The sequence below is a fragment of the Montipora foliosa genome, chromosome 2 (genome assembly GCF_036669935.1).
Source record: "Montipora foliosa isolate CH-2021 chromosome 2, ASM3666993v2, whole genome shotgun sequence".
Classification (NCBI taxonomy): domain Eukaryota; kingdom Metazoa; phylum Cnidaria; class Anthozoa; order Scleractinia; family Acroporidae; genus Montipora; species Montipora foliosa.
Window position 1 is genome coordinate 42800233 of NC_090870.1, and position 15031 is coordinate 42815263.

Consider the following 15031-nt stretch of genomic DNA (forward strand, 5'->3'; position numbering starts at 1 on the left):
AAAGAGGTAAATTTGAAGCAAACGAAGAAGACAACAATACCTTGACATCGTTCAGTCCATGTGGTCACCATCCCTTGGGCATGAGTGTGCGATGTGGATCTAGATCTATAACTGCTGTATCGTTCCTCAAGACCAAAAACTCTTTCTCTTCCCACCCAGGTCCATTGGGGAGGGAAGTAAGGGCAGCATAGTGCTAGGGATAAAAATAATTTACATAGTTTGTGGTGGTTTCCGTTTAGGCTGGTTTTAAGCAATACTGAAACTTGCTGCATGCTGCTGAAACTGGAGGGATAAACTCTATGCTTTGATCAGACAAAATTTTAGCATCGCTCTTTGGTTCTCTTATGTTCGTTCATTCCATCCACTCATTATAGTGCAAACCGGTGACCTGATGAATGGGAAATTAATTACAGTGTCCTTCAAAAATATGCACTCTGGAGTGGAGTGAAGCTTTCAGCCACTTTTATTTTTTGCTGCTACCAATCATGTTTGCAGCAACAGTTGGCTGGCAGTTAGAAACAGCATCAGACAAAGTGATAGAATAAGCCAATCACAATACTGGATATTGGTGGGAGGGCTAGGTTTTGGTATGGATCACAGAAGTGTGATGGGACGAAGGAGAGTTTCAGGAGAAGACAACATCGGGAGAAAAAAGTTGAGGGGCTATAAGCTCCCCCCCACCCCTCACTCTTTGCGCCCCCTTCCCCTCACCCTCACTCTCTTCTGCCCCCTTCCAGTGATGGATAGCAGTGAGAATTTAAATGCACGCAGCAAGCGGCTAGAGCACGAAAGTGTAAGGGGGAAACACGAGCTGATAGGCAAGTGTTTCTCCCTACTTCTTGAGTGCTCTAGTTTAGTTTTAACCTTTTTAGATGTTTTAAATCCCATTTCTTAGAACTTCAATTATGATCACAGATCGCTCCAACAGTTTTACAAACAACAGAATATACTGACAAATCAAAGCAAGTTGTGTGAGTTATTTAAGTCCGTGCCTTGCGTCCTGGCACGCATTAAAATTTTGATGATGCATTTTTTGGATTTTATTTGCGTAAAAATGCACGATTTCTGCGTTAACGCGATCCCTGCATTTCTGCAGATGATGGTGTGAGCTTTCGTTTGTTCCGTGCTTTGTACTCTCATAAAGCACGGTGTTTAAACCAATGAGAGCGTGCGTTATATAGAAACTTTATTATAAAATATTCTAATAGCCATTTCTGTACTATTTGCATCCATAACAGTCTGCAACTGATTGACAAACTGATCTACTTGATGGGGACAATAATTTATCATAAAAAGTTTGTAAAGCCAGAACACTTACAAGTGACACCCATGACAGGTGTTACAGGTTACAGGTTGAACTGAGAACCCAGCATGCAGGCTAATTAACAACTACACTGTATTCACTGAATTTGAGGTGGCTAGAGGTGGATATTTACCGAGCCGCAAAGCGCGGAGGTAAGTATTCACTACTAGCCACCAACACTGAGGTGAAAAACATACTAAAACAGTGAGATAATATAGCACAAAAAGATGATTTTAACTTATTTATTCCTGCAAAGATTGCAACATTTTCGGACACAAATTCTGTGCAAATTGCTCAGAAGTGAATAGCAAAGGATATCCAGAGTTTGAGTAGCCAATCAGCGTGCGCATTCAATGCTATCCACTACCGGTATTTTAGTATACACTATTAATTATTATTGGAAATGTGAACTTCTGTTTTTGTGTGTCATCAAAACAGGCAGAAAGATCCGTACACCCAGATGGCTTCCTTCCTTTAATACCAGATACATTGTAATGCTGTCATTAAAGATCTTAATCAATTATAAATTTCTACTAACAAAAGAAAAAAAAGGAAGTCTGACACTCTAAACTTTCTTTTCTTTTTCTCTTCATTCCAGTCACTATCAAGATGTGTCCCAGGGATTGGAATGTACTTCTGTACACTTCATGGCTTAACACAAAATTTTGGCAGGTGTGAATGTAAAAATTTGCATAGTTGGTGAGGTGCATGGATGTGGTTCAGAGAACGTCATTGACAGAACGACAGTGACAATTTTCACTATCAAATATGGCTATTGTATTATATTGATCATGCTGTCTACAAGATTTTATAAAATAATTAGGATAGTATGTGCACTCTCATTGGTCAATAACTGTGTTTAGATGGGAGTATGGAAACACGGCTGTGACGTCACACAAATTTTGATTGGTTATATAATTGTAGTCAGACGTGCATTTTGATTGGCTGGTAGAAAATACATGTATGAGCGTGTATCAAGAAAATCTGTTTCAATCAAGAAGTAAAAAAAAACAGCATTTTCCTTCATTTGTCGAATTATCCTTGAGGAATATTTTATAAAAGCAATAGAGGACTTTTTTTCCGTGTTTCCATAGTCTCATCTAAACACTCGGGGAAGCTGGGAGAATTATCGACAGTTATGCAAACCCTTGACTGCGTATCGGGTTTGCATAATTGTCTCTAATTCTCCCAACTCCCCCTCGTGTTCAGATGAGGCTATGGAAACATGGAAAAGCTCCTCTATTGCTTAATTAGTAGTTTAATTTATTAACAACATCTACATCCACTCAAAACCTTATAACTAGTTGTCCCCTTGAACCCATTCCTTCCTAAGGGCTGATTTACACGGTATGATTTTTGTCGCATGCGACAAACTTACGACAGGCTTACTACTCGTTTACGATTGTTGTGTATGTCAGGGAAAATGTTGTAGCATTTTAAAACATGTGAGTCTTAAAACGCTGCAACAATCATAAGTCATGGCGTAGGCCTGTCGTAAGCTTGTCGCATGGCCATGGCACGAAATCGCACCATTTAAATTGGCCCTACTGTAAGAGTGACACATACATTTTACTCTGTCACACAATTTTAGTCATCAATGGGACTCAGTTTAGGGGTGACAAAGCATTATTCAATTGATTGAAAATATTATTTAACAGTATTAACATCTGTTTTCTACTATTATAGTAAAGAACCATCAATGGGCGAGTCACTGTTGATGGGAGCTTGCGCAAGAACAATAGTGGGAGTAACACTTTTACCAGTCACTGTGCTGAAAGCAAGATATGAGGTACTAACAACTTCCATGAGGCATAAATTTGTGCAATTTTATAGGTACCCCTTTATAAACTGAGCAAGAGAACTTTTTTCCAGTTTTCTTTGATGTGCTTCACACTGAGTCACATCAAGACTACCGGGGGTACTCTTTGAATATCCTGAAATAATACTTTAATTTGCAAGACTTACAAAACTTTATTTATAAAGTGATAGGTGGTAACCATATTTTTTTTTTCGGAGAGTGGTCTAAGAATGTGGTTGAAAACTAGCCAAACCTTTGTGCAAGACTAGGTTGCAAAACTAATAATTATTATTGTATGTGAATTATGATGAAGTAAGGAATGTGACATTCACTAGTAAAGCAGTCCCGCTTGTCAGTATTTGACCAGAATGCCTCCAAAGATAGGCAACAAACATTTGCTCTACCATGCACAGACCTTGACCAAACTGAAGCACATTAAATGATTTTGAGCCAAAGTGTCAAAGAAATCATGTTGTTAATGGAAAAGTCAATGGCATCAAAGGCCAGACATAAACCGCCAACATAAAATGAAATGGAGGAATCCCAGTAAACAATAATGAGGATAGATGTGGCATGCAGTAACACACAGATCACTTTCAGTTCAGGGGAAATCATCACTCACAAATCCTTCTCAGTGTTGCCATCACCCATCAATATTTCTTCATCAAGGTATTCTGACTCAAACCATTAAATTTTACAATCAATGATTTTTCTTATGAGTCCTCCTCAGTAAATGTATCATTGTTCGCTACTGCCACTGCTTGCAAATTGAAAGATTTGACTCTTAATTACTATAATTATAGATAACTGTTCAAAAGCTTATAATTATGTACATGTACAGTACCAAGGAACATTTAGGGATTTCAGGCTCTTGATATAAAGTAGCATATTAATTTAATTAAAGAAGGTATTGAGATTGTAGTTGCAATGATGAGTTAACTTAGCTAAGTTTAAACTTGGTTATTTACCATGCATAACTTATCAACAATCATTACAATGACATCATTGAGTAGCCAATGTCAGTAATAATTTATTGATGGATAATCAATTAACTGACTAGTCATTGACTATTGGTGATGATCAATGAGTACATAATCGATGAATAATCAAATCCAAATAATTTTGCGGCCTATCGATTACTCATCGATGTCATCAATTTTTCATTGATGTCATTGATTGCCCACTGATGTTATTGATTACTCATTGATAACCTATTGATTACTCATCGAATACCCATCAACTATGATACTGCACAAGTATTACAGATTTCTTGCTTTCTTGTACCAAATGAATGTTTTTGTTTGTGATTCTTGTGTCTGTGTTACACATTTTTTTCCTAGTACATACCTGTTTAATACATGTATTACATGACTAAAAAGAATTGTGGCCTATCAATTAGTTATCGATTACTCATTGATCATCATCAATAATCACTGACTAACCCATCGATTATCTAACGATTATTCATTGATGTTGTTGATGTCATCGAGTAGTTATGCCTGGTATTTAGAAAGCAGTCGTTTGCTCAATGTTCTTTTATATTTATTGCTTTTATTGCAGAGTGGTGTTTTCAAGTACAATAGTATGTTCCATGCACTCATATCAATCTGGAGGAGTGAAGGAGTTAGAGGTGATTACAAAACTCAGACAATTAAGATAAAGCATTTTGATGTACATAAAACATGGTCTTCTGATAAATTTATTACCTTGAAGAATAATAAATTATTCTACCCATTAAGCAGAAAAGTGTTTGTTAGTGAATACATCTCCATAATGGGACTTGCGAGGTGTTCAATGAGGTGTTGAACGATTTGCGAGGTGTTCGACAATTTGGATGATTGTTTAACTAATTGGGCGTGGACACACATATTTAGTGAAATATGTAATGGGCACATGCCCTTCCACGAGGTCAAGGTCAGACGCCAGTCTTTTACCCTGGATCACTACTGATTTACGGCATCTTGTGAATCTACGTTACAAAACCCTCTTTAAGGCTAAACTATCAAACAACCAAGATCTATGGACAGAGTATCATTCATTGGGAAACAGGGTGTGGAAGAAGTCATAGTAGCCTACTAAAAGCAAGTTCTATAATTATGGTTTATTTGACATAGTCAAGGACTGTATTTCATACTGGAACTTGGTCAAAAAAGCCACTTACACTGAGCTTAGTGTCCCAGCCCATACTGGGTAATTTACGCCACCAGATGAGACAGTTGCAGCTTCTGATTATACATGTAGGAAAGTGCGGATCCTTAATTAAAAATAATTTTACCATCAGTGACTTACATGTATGCTTTGGCTGTGGGAAATCCCTCTTGGATGAGTTGGAGAAATTAATACATGTACGTGCTGCAAAGATCATCTACGTCCTGAATTGGTACACATCAAGTGATCATATATATTACTAATTAAAACAGCTTGGTCTATAGGTTCATTTTAATTTTAAAAGTCTTTGTAAACAGTTACTGTAGTTTTAATGTTGTAGATACACAATCACATCAGATCCGATATACATGTAATTTTATCAATACATGATGTTGTTGTTGTTGTTGTTGCTGAGAACAAATTCGTGTGCCAATAGAGCGTTTTCACTCACGTGACCAGCAGCTATATTGGATTACTGAAACTAAAGAAAGTATTTGCATCAAAATAGAGTTCAATTCCCACAGGATTAGTTTGGTACACCATCATGGCCGCCATTTCTTTGGTTTGGAACACGAACAGGGCTGCCTTGACGTCATGTGAAAATGCTCTATAGCAAGCCTTTCAATCTGCCCCTAGTTAAAGCCATAGGTGTAGCTGTATATACTTTTAAATACCAAGGAACGAAAGAGGTATATAATATGTTTTCATGTTTATTTTTCATAGGCCTGTATAGTGGATTATTGGCCACGGTCGCACGAGATGCCCCCTTTTCAGGCATTTATTTTATGTTCTATACCAGAATTAAGGGATTAGCAAAGTATGGTAAGATTTATGACTAAGCACTTGTGCATGAATATTAATATTTGTAGAAAATTTATGCAAGTCATGTATTTAAGTACATGTAGCAAAACAATGTAAGTACCAGGCAGGAATTGAATCAACGATAGGACATTAATAATACTTTGTTACACCAATGGTTAGCAGCTCTAACCATAGTTCAAATAGAAATGAACAAGATTGGGTTGACTGATCGTGCATGGATGTGTTATACATGTATATGGTATCAATATATTTTTTCTTTTCTGGCAGAACTGAGGTCACCTGAACTGAACCCTGCTGAAACATTTGTTTGCGGTGCGTTGGCGGGTGTTTTCGCGTCAATACTTACTCAGCCAGCAGATGTAGTGAAGACAAGGCTCCAACTGTATCCCCACAAGTTCACTGGCAATGGCGATGCTGTCTCGTCCATTTTAAAAGTGAGATGTCAGTTCACCTTTACATTCGATTGTTCAGTTCTGGAGATACATGTAACTAGAATCTACCAAAGGGTTTTAAGTTAGACTAATCATTATAACTTCAAATCACAACATATCCACACTTTAAACAATGAACCTCTTCTTAGCCGGTTACATTACATGATTGTATCTTCTACTCTATTATTTGATATGCTGACTCCTGTAGAATACGGCTACTATTCATTTGAACATCTGACAGAAAATGATCATTTTTCCCCTATGATTTTCTTTACAGGCAGATGGAGTGACCGGGCTTTTTAAGGGAATAGTTCCTCGAACTCTCAGGAAAACTCTTATGGCAGCTTTGTCATGGACAGTTTATGAACAGGTGCTGCAATTAGCTCGATTGCGATTAAACACTGAAGTTGATTTACTAGAAGAGCTATGAAACCTGTCAAGAAATGAGTTTTAAGATTTCTTGGTCAAGTACAGCTGTAGTATACAAAAAATGGTTATGATGAGTATTATGGCAAGAGCAATGACAGAGCGATTTTTTTGTAATGGTGATGCAGTGACTTGAATTGACTACTAATTTTACTGTTAAAATTCTTAAGAATCTGTCGAGTGATTTATCTTTCTGCCGAGAAATCAGTCAGCTGTATTATACATTGTTAATATTTGTCTGGTCTGAATTGAAAATTGCAACAAATTATTTATTGTTTTTCAGAATTCAGGTTGGACAAATTTCATGTTAAGTGATTGATTTCTCTCAGAGGAAATGTTGATCATTGCTTATTGTAAGCAACTGTAGGGAGCTAGCTAACCACGAAAAGAGACACTTTGGTGTCGGCAAAATTGGACGACGTTAAAAACGTTTTGTCCTCCTTTTGCAAGTACCGTATTTACTCGATTAAACGCCGCAGATGGAAGGAAAAATACCAATAAACGCCGTCCTCGAAGAAACGCGCCGCATCCAATCAGAAGAATCCGGCGTTTGTTCGAGGATTGTAAGAAAAAAAAACAGATACACGTTTAATTCTTTGGGCGTTGATCACAAGCCAGACAATTGCGATTTTATTTCAACAAAAATGCGAGACATTATAACGTTTAACGTGTTTTTATTTAAATAATATTTACAGTTGATATCCATGTACCGTAATTGTTGTCAGCGATGTAAGAAATATGAGTTTGAAATAAACGCCGCATGGGACATCCTCAAAATTGAATAAACGCCGCGGCGTTTTATAATCGAGCAAATACGGTAGTTTAATTTTAATTTTTGTTTTCCCTCTCTCTTAACAGATTTCAAGGAAACTTGGGTTGACATAATTAACTGCGATAAATCTGCAGACGAGTCAATAGCTCGTCTATAGCAGAGTTTTGTGCAGGCAGGCGCGAAACCGACTTTTCTCGCAGCAAGAGATTCCTTAAAGTCAAGAAAACAACTGGGATTCAGTGCTAGAACACAAATATGGACCACATCTCCACACTTGTGATTTTGTTCACTCCAAACCACAAATGATAGGAAATTATAATAATTATAATTAAAAGGTAAAGGGAAACTCTCTGTTACGAGCCTGAAGGGCCCATCAGGCGGCGCTTATTTCCGGTTTCCAATAATTAACAATTATTTGGCACTTATTCCCATGGTGCAACGCAGATCCTCAACAGAGCTTCAAGGAGTCCACTATTCCCAAGGAATGAAAGCTATGCAAGAAGAAGAGAGTGTAGAAGACTAGATTCTTTGCTGTTACACCGTGGTCAGCAACAATGCTTATTCAAAAAGATTTTCATACATGTACCTTACTAAGATTTGGTTTTATCAACGGAGTTGATAATGTAAATTGGCCACCGTACAGAGATTCTAAAAGCTGACGTTTCGAGCGTTAGCCCTTCGTCAGAGCGAATCCAATTCGCTCTGACGAAGGGCTAACGCTCGAAACGTCAGCTTTTAGAATCTCTGTACGGTGGCCAATTTACATTATCAACTCCGTTGATAAAACCAAATTTTTGTATACTACTTCCCCACCGACGCAGCACCACAGTTTCTTTAGAAACTACCCCTTCATACCTTACTAAGAGCCCACTAAGAGCCAGTTATTTATAATTAATTGAGACATCTATGGTATTTTACAAATATTCTACTCAATAGCGATTTTTTATGTAGTTTGCAAATAAAGGACATTGTTTAAAGTCTACAGAAAGCATGTTGCACTAATGTTTGTTCGATGTGAAAAAAAAGTTCACCCTGAAAATCATGTAAAGAGCTGTATAGTTTGACATCTCGTGTATATGCTTTATAGCCTGCGAACGCAGACGTATTTCCTACGGTCGTTTCTCTTCCCCGAAACGACCGCCGGAAATGCGTCTGCGTTCTCGCAGTCTATATGCTTGATTGAAACAAAAAAGACTAATAATTTATCAGTGGGTGGGGCATATGAAGTAAAGTGGTCTGTAGTTGCTGGCCAACCCGTGACCGGCCAAGGCGTACCTCAGGGGTCTGTCTTGGGGACCTTGTTGTTCAGCCTATTCATGAACGATTTACCTTGTGTTGTTAAGAAGTCTAGCGTTCAGTCATATGTTGATGATGCAAAGGTTTATCTCTCTTCCTCCTCTTCCTCTTCCAATGACATCGATTTCTGTCTTTTTAAAATCTCCGAAGTTTTTCATTTAACGCTGCTTCGTGCTGTTCTAGTCAGCTACTGATAAACCCTATAGTAAAACTAAATTCATCCCGTTTGCAACGAGACAGCTCCTGAGCAAAGTTTCGGACGTCAAAGTCCCCTTCTTAGCCCAATAACTTGTTCCATTATCTTCAGTTAGGACCTTGGTATCATACTTAACTCTAGCCTTACATTTAATGAACATGTCAACACCTTGACGTCGTCTTTTCTATCTGTTTTGAGTCAGATAAGCAAAGTTAGGCATCTGTTTTCCAAACCTGTATTCTTTACTATTTTGAGCTCTTTGGTATTCAGTGAACTTTTTTAATTGTTCAGCAGTCCAGGGTGGTACTTTTAAGCAGAATATACACAAACTGCAACTTGGGAAAAACGTTGCTGCTCTCGTGCTAGCAAATACTCCCGGGGGGTGTACTTCCTATCTTAAAATAGGCTAATGGGGATGTGCCGCTGGATGGGGTCGCATTTTCACGACTGGATTGACTACAATGGGGTTGCATTTTCAACAGAGTTCCCGACAGAGCTACTAGAATGGGGTCGCAAATTGTCGGAATTTTGGGGGTAAGAGAATTCTGGCTAGTGGGATTTAAAAATGGCAAGATTCGCGGTAAATTGACCCAAGTACCCCCCCCCCCCCCCCGGCAAATACTCCGCGGAAATTGGGCTGGTCCTCTATTGAAGATCAGCTGCTAGCACGTGACGCCATACATTTGTATAAGGTTGTGAACGGCCTCGCGCTCTCGTATTTAAGTGGTAATGTCAGCAAAAGATCAAATATCCATGTACACAATTACATCCGCAGACATACCGATAAATTAGATTTGTCTTTGTGCAGAACGGCTAATGCGCAACGTTCTTTTTACTATCGCTCCGTCAATACCAGGCTGGAACCCTCTTAGTGCCAACCCCAGAAAACTCGCCCGTTTTAAGCGCAATGCTAAACGAGAGGTGTGTCACGTCGTTTAATAACATCATTTTAGGCTGCTTAATAAATGTAATTTTTACTTACACATTTTCAAATAGTATAAAGATAATGTGTAATTAGCTTATTTTTTCTTAATAATTAGTGTAATTAGGTTCGAATTTATATGGTGTTTTTCCAGCTAGAAATGCATGTAGTTTCTTGTGTCTTCGTTGATTGTAGCAGAGTTCGTCACTTCAACAAGGTTGCCTTTCGAAATTTTTTTTGTCTCATTTTTGGAGCTTTTCTCAGTAATGGTCTCCACTTTGAATAGTCTCCAAAAACCTGCACTTTGGACGCTTTTGAAAACTAGCCAAATCTAATTATAGGCCGTTTTCCAAGCAGGTTTTTTTTGTTTTCATAGAAACACTCAACGTCCTTGGTCGAGTTGCTTCTCTTCCCGAATAAATCCTTCGACAAGGTGGTGGAGAATCCAGGTACCTCTTGCAGCAACTGAGTCCAACGAAAAAGAACAACAGTTCTGTTCCAGCGATAATCAGCCGACAACCCTGACCGGCCATAAAAAGAAGGACAAAGACCTGAACGAAACCCAGGAAGGCAAAAAGACAGAAAAAAATAAAGAGAGAGAAACAAAAATAACAAAGAGAAGGGAGAGAAAGAGAACGAAAGGAAGCTAGAACAAGAAACCTTGCCAGATCATAGGCCCTACTAGGCCGGAAAGCGGATACTGCAGAAGCCGAGGAAAAAGGCGAAGAAAAGAGAGTAGACCAAGAAGACGAAAAGAAGAAGGCCAGGAGCGTCGAGTGAGATAGACTAGAAAAGAACATAAGGGTAGTAAGGGAACATTACGAATGTACTTTTCCGTTTTCCAATCATATGAGAAACATTTAACTGAAACGTCAAATTAGTTGCTGTAACTAATTAAAAAGTCAGCGGGGTAAATTATTCTCCATCACACTTAATCTACTAATTCTTTTCTTTATATATGCCTTGCGGGTATTGAGCGGTAGGAGTCCTTTTAGTGCGTTAAGTCGTTACCCAGTCATCAAATAGTAAATTGATCTCAAACCCGAGACCGCGAATTCGCTTCTGGTGCTCAGATCCACACTGATACATGTTCATGCCCTCAACATAGTATTACACAAGCGCAAATTTGAAATCATGAATGACGAACAGAGACACCTCCTTCAGGAAATGTTAACCGAAATGCCTGACTCGTTGACACATGGTATCTCTAAGGAATCGCATTGCAAATTTGCTTCTCTCTTCTAAGATGTCTTTCAACAGAAGCAACTCCCACACTGTTCGTTGGCAGACTCTTTTATTCGTCTGTCTCATTCTACGCTCCTGGCCTTCTTCTTTTTCGTCTTCTTGGCTCTCTTTCTTTTCTTCGCCATTTTCCTTGGCTTCTGCAGTATCAGCTTTATTCCTAGAAGGGCCAATGATCTGACAAGGTTTCTTGTTCTAGCTTCCTTTCGATCTCTTTCTTCTCCTTTCTCTTAATTTTTTTCTCTTATTTTTTAGTCTTATTTCCTTCTGTGTTTTGTTCAGGCCTTTGTCCTTTTTATCCCCGGTCAGTGTGGTCGGCAGATTGGGTGCTGGAAGTTTTCGTTGGACTCAGTTGCTGCGAGAGGGTACCTAGATTCTCCACTAGCGTGTTGAAGGACTTCTTGACGGAGAGTAGCAACTCCAATTAATACTCGTTTTTGGCAGAGGCTCTTTAATTCGTCTGATTAGCAACCGTAACAACAACTTGACTGCTCTATTTTACTGAACGATTCAATGACCCTACAGTACAGTATTTTTATACTAACTATAGTTGAGCTGTCAAGCCGTGTCAATCATACACACCTGCCAAGCGAAATACACTTGAAGCCTGAAAAATTCAGGACTTCAACGGGGTTTGAACCCGTGACCTTGCGATACCGGTGCGGGGCGTTCATAATTGCGAGCATGATAGCTTCATTTGATTTTATATCCGCAGTTCATATATGATCTATTTCACATATCATTTCATCGTTAATTCTTTCCTCACGGGAACATTAGAACCCCCAAATGACCAGCTCTCAACGTCAGTGGCTTCATAGCTCAGTTGGTTAGAGCGTCGCACCGGTATCGCGAAGTCATGGGTTCCAACCCCGTTGAAGTCCTGAATTTTTTAGTCTTCTCTATGCAATTGCAAAAATTGTGTTCACAACTGCGGGGATCATAGCTTCACTTGATTTCATATCCGCAGTTCATATATGATCTATTTCACATATCATTTCATCGATAATACCCTTTGTTTGCTCTCCAAAAATTTGTGTAAGCATTGTTTTATTTTCTCTTGGGACCATTATAAGTCCAAAGAGAAACTGGCGACAATGCTTATGCAAAATTTTGGAGGACCATCAGACTATTATGATATTTTTGAAAGTAGCTAATTACTATGTGTTGTTAAAAGATCGTTATTGAAGCCCTCTCCGAAACCCTTTTGTTGGCCCGTTAGTGAAAGGGACTATTATCTATCATGAATCCAGCTTGAAACCCGTGAAGACAGACTGAAAAAATGACGGAAGATACAAGGATAGGTTATGTCCAGGAAGTAATGGTTAAAGCAACCATTTCGTGAAAATACAGCAGTACTCAAGTACAAACATTCCATTCAGTTGTAAAACGAAAACTAATTAAACATTCCTTTTGAAAATACTCATTGATCATGGCTTTAACAGCAGAACTACAACCTGTGAGAGGTCTTTATATTTCGTCATTGAATCTAGGACATGTGGGGCGCCAATGCCAGTTCATCAGTACCGTTGCTGGGGAATTGTAAAAAAGAGCCAAGCTGCCTTTCGGTTTTTTTTGCCTATTATTAAAGAGAACCAGGAGCCCGAGAGAACTCAAGATATATTTCACTCAAGAGACTTTGTTCTCGCTACTTTTCCATTCCCATAATGCAATACGTTTTGGGTTTTTTTTTTTTTTTTGCATGAAAGTCATTTACTCTTGGGACTGTAACATGCTTCAGTGAACTGGATATCCATTGCTTTATAATGCAAATAAGCCCCCCCCCCAAAATGAACTGTAATGGGTTTGTGAAAATGGCGAATAAGTCAGAACAACAAAACCTCCTCATTCATGCACTCATTCACTCATTTTTATTCGCACTATTTACAGGATAGTAAAAAAGAATGAACAACAGTATAGTTCTCAGCTGAGGAATTATATATAACAATTCAATTTCATTGTAGGGAAATGTGCGTAGCGGCCAAAGAAGCTAAAGCTTTCGTGTCTGCCATTACCACAGTAAAATAGATAGTCGAGGAAAATGGGGTGAAAAAAACGAAGGAATGGAGAAAAAGAAACTCAGATTATACTATAGGTTTTACAAAGGAAATGATAATATCACAAGCTTTACAATAATTATTAGACTGTAGGCTAGATGTGTTTGTCCAGTAACTTTAATTTATTGTATAAAGATCGTCAAACGAACTACTCAGTCCTTCCTTCTGAAGGGGATAGCTCAGTGGCCAATCTGTCATGTCTAAGCAGCAGCCACCTGGTCTACGTCACCTAGAATCAAGCAAGTCGTCAGGTCCTCATTAATGTCCTTGCATCCCGAACAGCATGGTCGTTATTTGAGCAGCCGGTCTAATCTGCAGGTCGCAGGTCGCGGGTTGCAGGTCACTGTTTCACCAATACAGAAAGTATCCTAAACATTCTTAAAAGCTAACCTTAAGCCTAAAAACTTTTGTTTAGGCCTAATTAGGCCTAAGGTTAGCTTTTAAGAATGTTTAGGGATACTTTCTGTATTGGTGAAACAATGACCTGTAACCCGCGACCTGCGACCTGCGACCTGCAAATTAGACCCGCCGTCCGTTTGAGTGAAGCAGTGATAGCGGCAACTTCAAGAAAATACCGTCCGCGTTATCATAACTATTTTTTGGTATCCTGGCAATTCTACAGTTTTTAAACAATTGACCCCTAACATCGAAACTATAAAAACCGAAGGATAGTAAAATGGTCTTGAAACAGGGCGCTAAAATTATTATTAATTGTCCATGGGATGAATTGTCTGACCGTTGGGCATTCGTTGTACATTGTGGGCGATCGGCGAAGTATCCCGCTTTACTGACTTTGTCCATCAGAGATGATCATCAAAACCCCAAACCGACATTTTTGCGAGGTTGAAGCCCAAGGGTTGAAGTTTGGAATTTCTCGCTATAAACCCCCACACGCACCATCCCTTCTAGTTTAAAGTCGTGTGTTAACATATTACAGGGTAACATAACTTTCTCCTGCGCCATTTAGCGTCTGCACTGCTAAAATGAAGTTTAGGAATTCTGGTCATTGTATTGCTTTTTTCCTTTCAGTTTTCAGCGCAAATCACAAACCAGGACAAACGTTGGAAATTAGACGATTTGCCTTCCCATCTCCGATACCGAAAAAAAAAAACGTGGGCCCGGTTGTTCAAAAGCCGATTAACGCTAATCCTATATTAAAAATTAACCAAGGTTTATTTCTTTACGATACTCCCAAATGCTGTTCAACACTGATATTCAGCATAACTTTATATTAGAATAAGTCAATCTTGAAAAACAAAAATGAGCAAAATGAACTTTCGCCATAAAGTTGAAAACATGAAGCAAATGTTTACGCTAATCCCGGATTAAGTAAATCGGCTTTCGAACAACCGGGCCCTGAAGTCTAAATCTTTTAACTTTTCGAAACCTTTATATCATGTACCTTCTGTCACTTATTGATTTAATTCTTTCCACCCTTTTATTCTTTGCCGGATGATGAGATTGCCTTTGATTTACTGGAGTCTCTGGGAGAGGCCTCTCCTGGCGTTCAAAATCCAAATTAAAATTATATAAAGCTGAGAAGGGACTTCGAACTTCAGACTTATCTGAGGAAAAACATCATGCCAAGCGGATGAGGTACGAGCTGCTGATTATTCTTGTG

General features: G+C 38.7%; 1 protein-coding gene across 1 annotated transcript in view; it reads left to right on the forward strand.

Annotated features, from left to right (window-relative positions):
• Positions 1-8685, forward strand: part of LOC137993173 (mitochondrial glycine transporter-like) — a 9812-nt gene extending 1127 nt beyond the window's left edge. The window contains exons 5-11 of the mRNA XM_068838872.1: positions 1902-1975; positions 2990-3092; positions 4662-4731; positions 5973-6071; positions 6339-6505; positions 6780-6872; positions 7787-8685. Coding sequence (XP_068694973.1) covers positions 1902-1975; positions 2990-3092; positions 4662-4731; positions 5973-6071; positions 6339-6505; positions 6780-6872; positions 7787-7813 — 633 coding nt within the window. The 3' untranslated portion in view covers positions 7814-8685. The remainder of the gene's footprint in view (positions 1-1901; positions 1976-2989; positions 3093-4661; positions 4732-5972; positions 6072-6338; positions 6506-6779; positions 6873-7786) is intronic.
• Positions 8686-15031: the final 6346 nt, after the last annotated feature.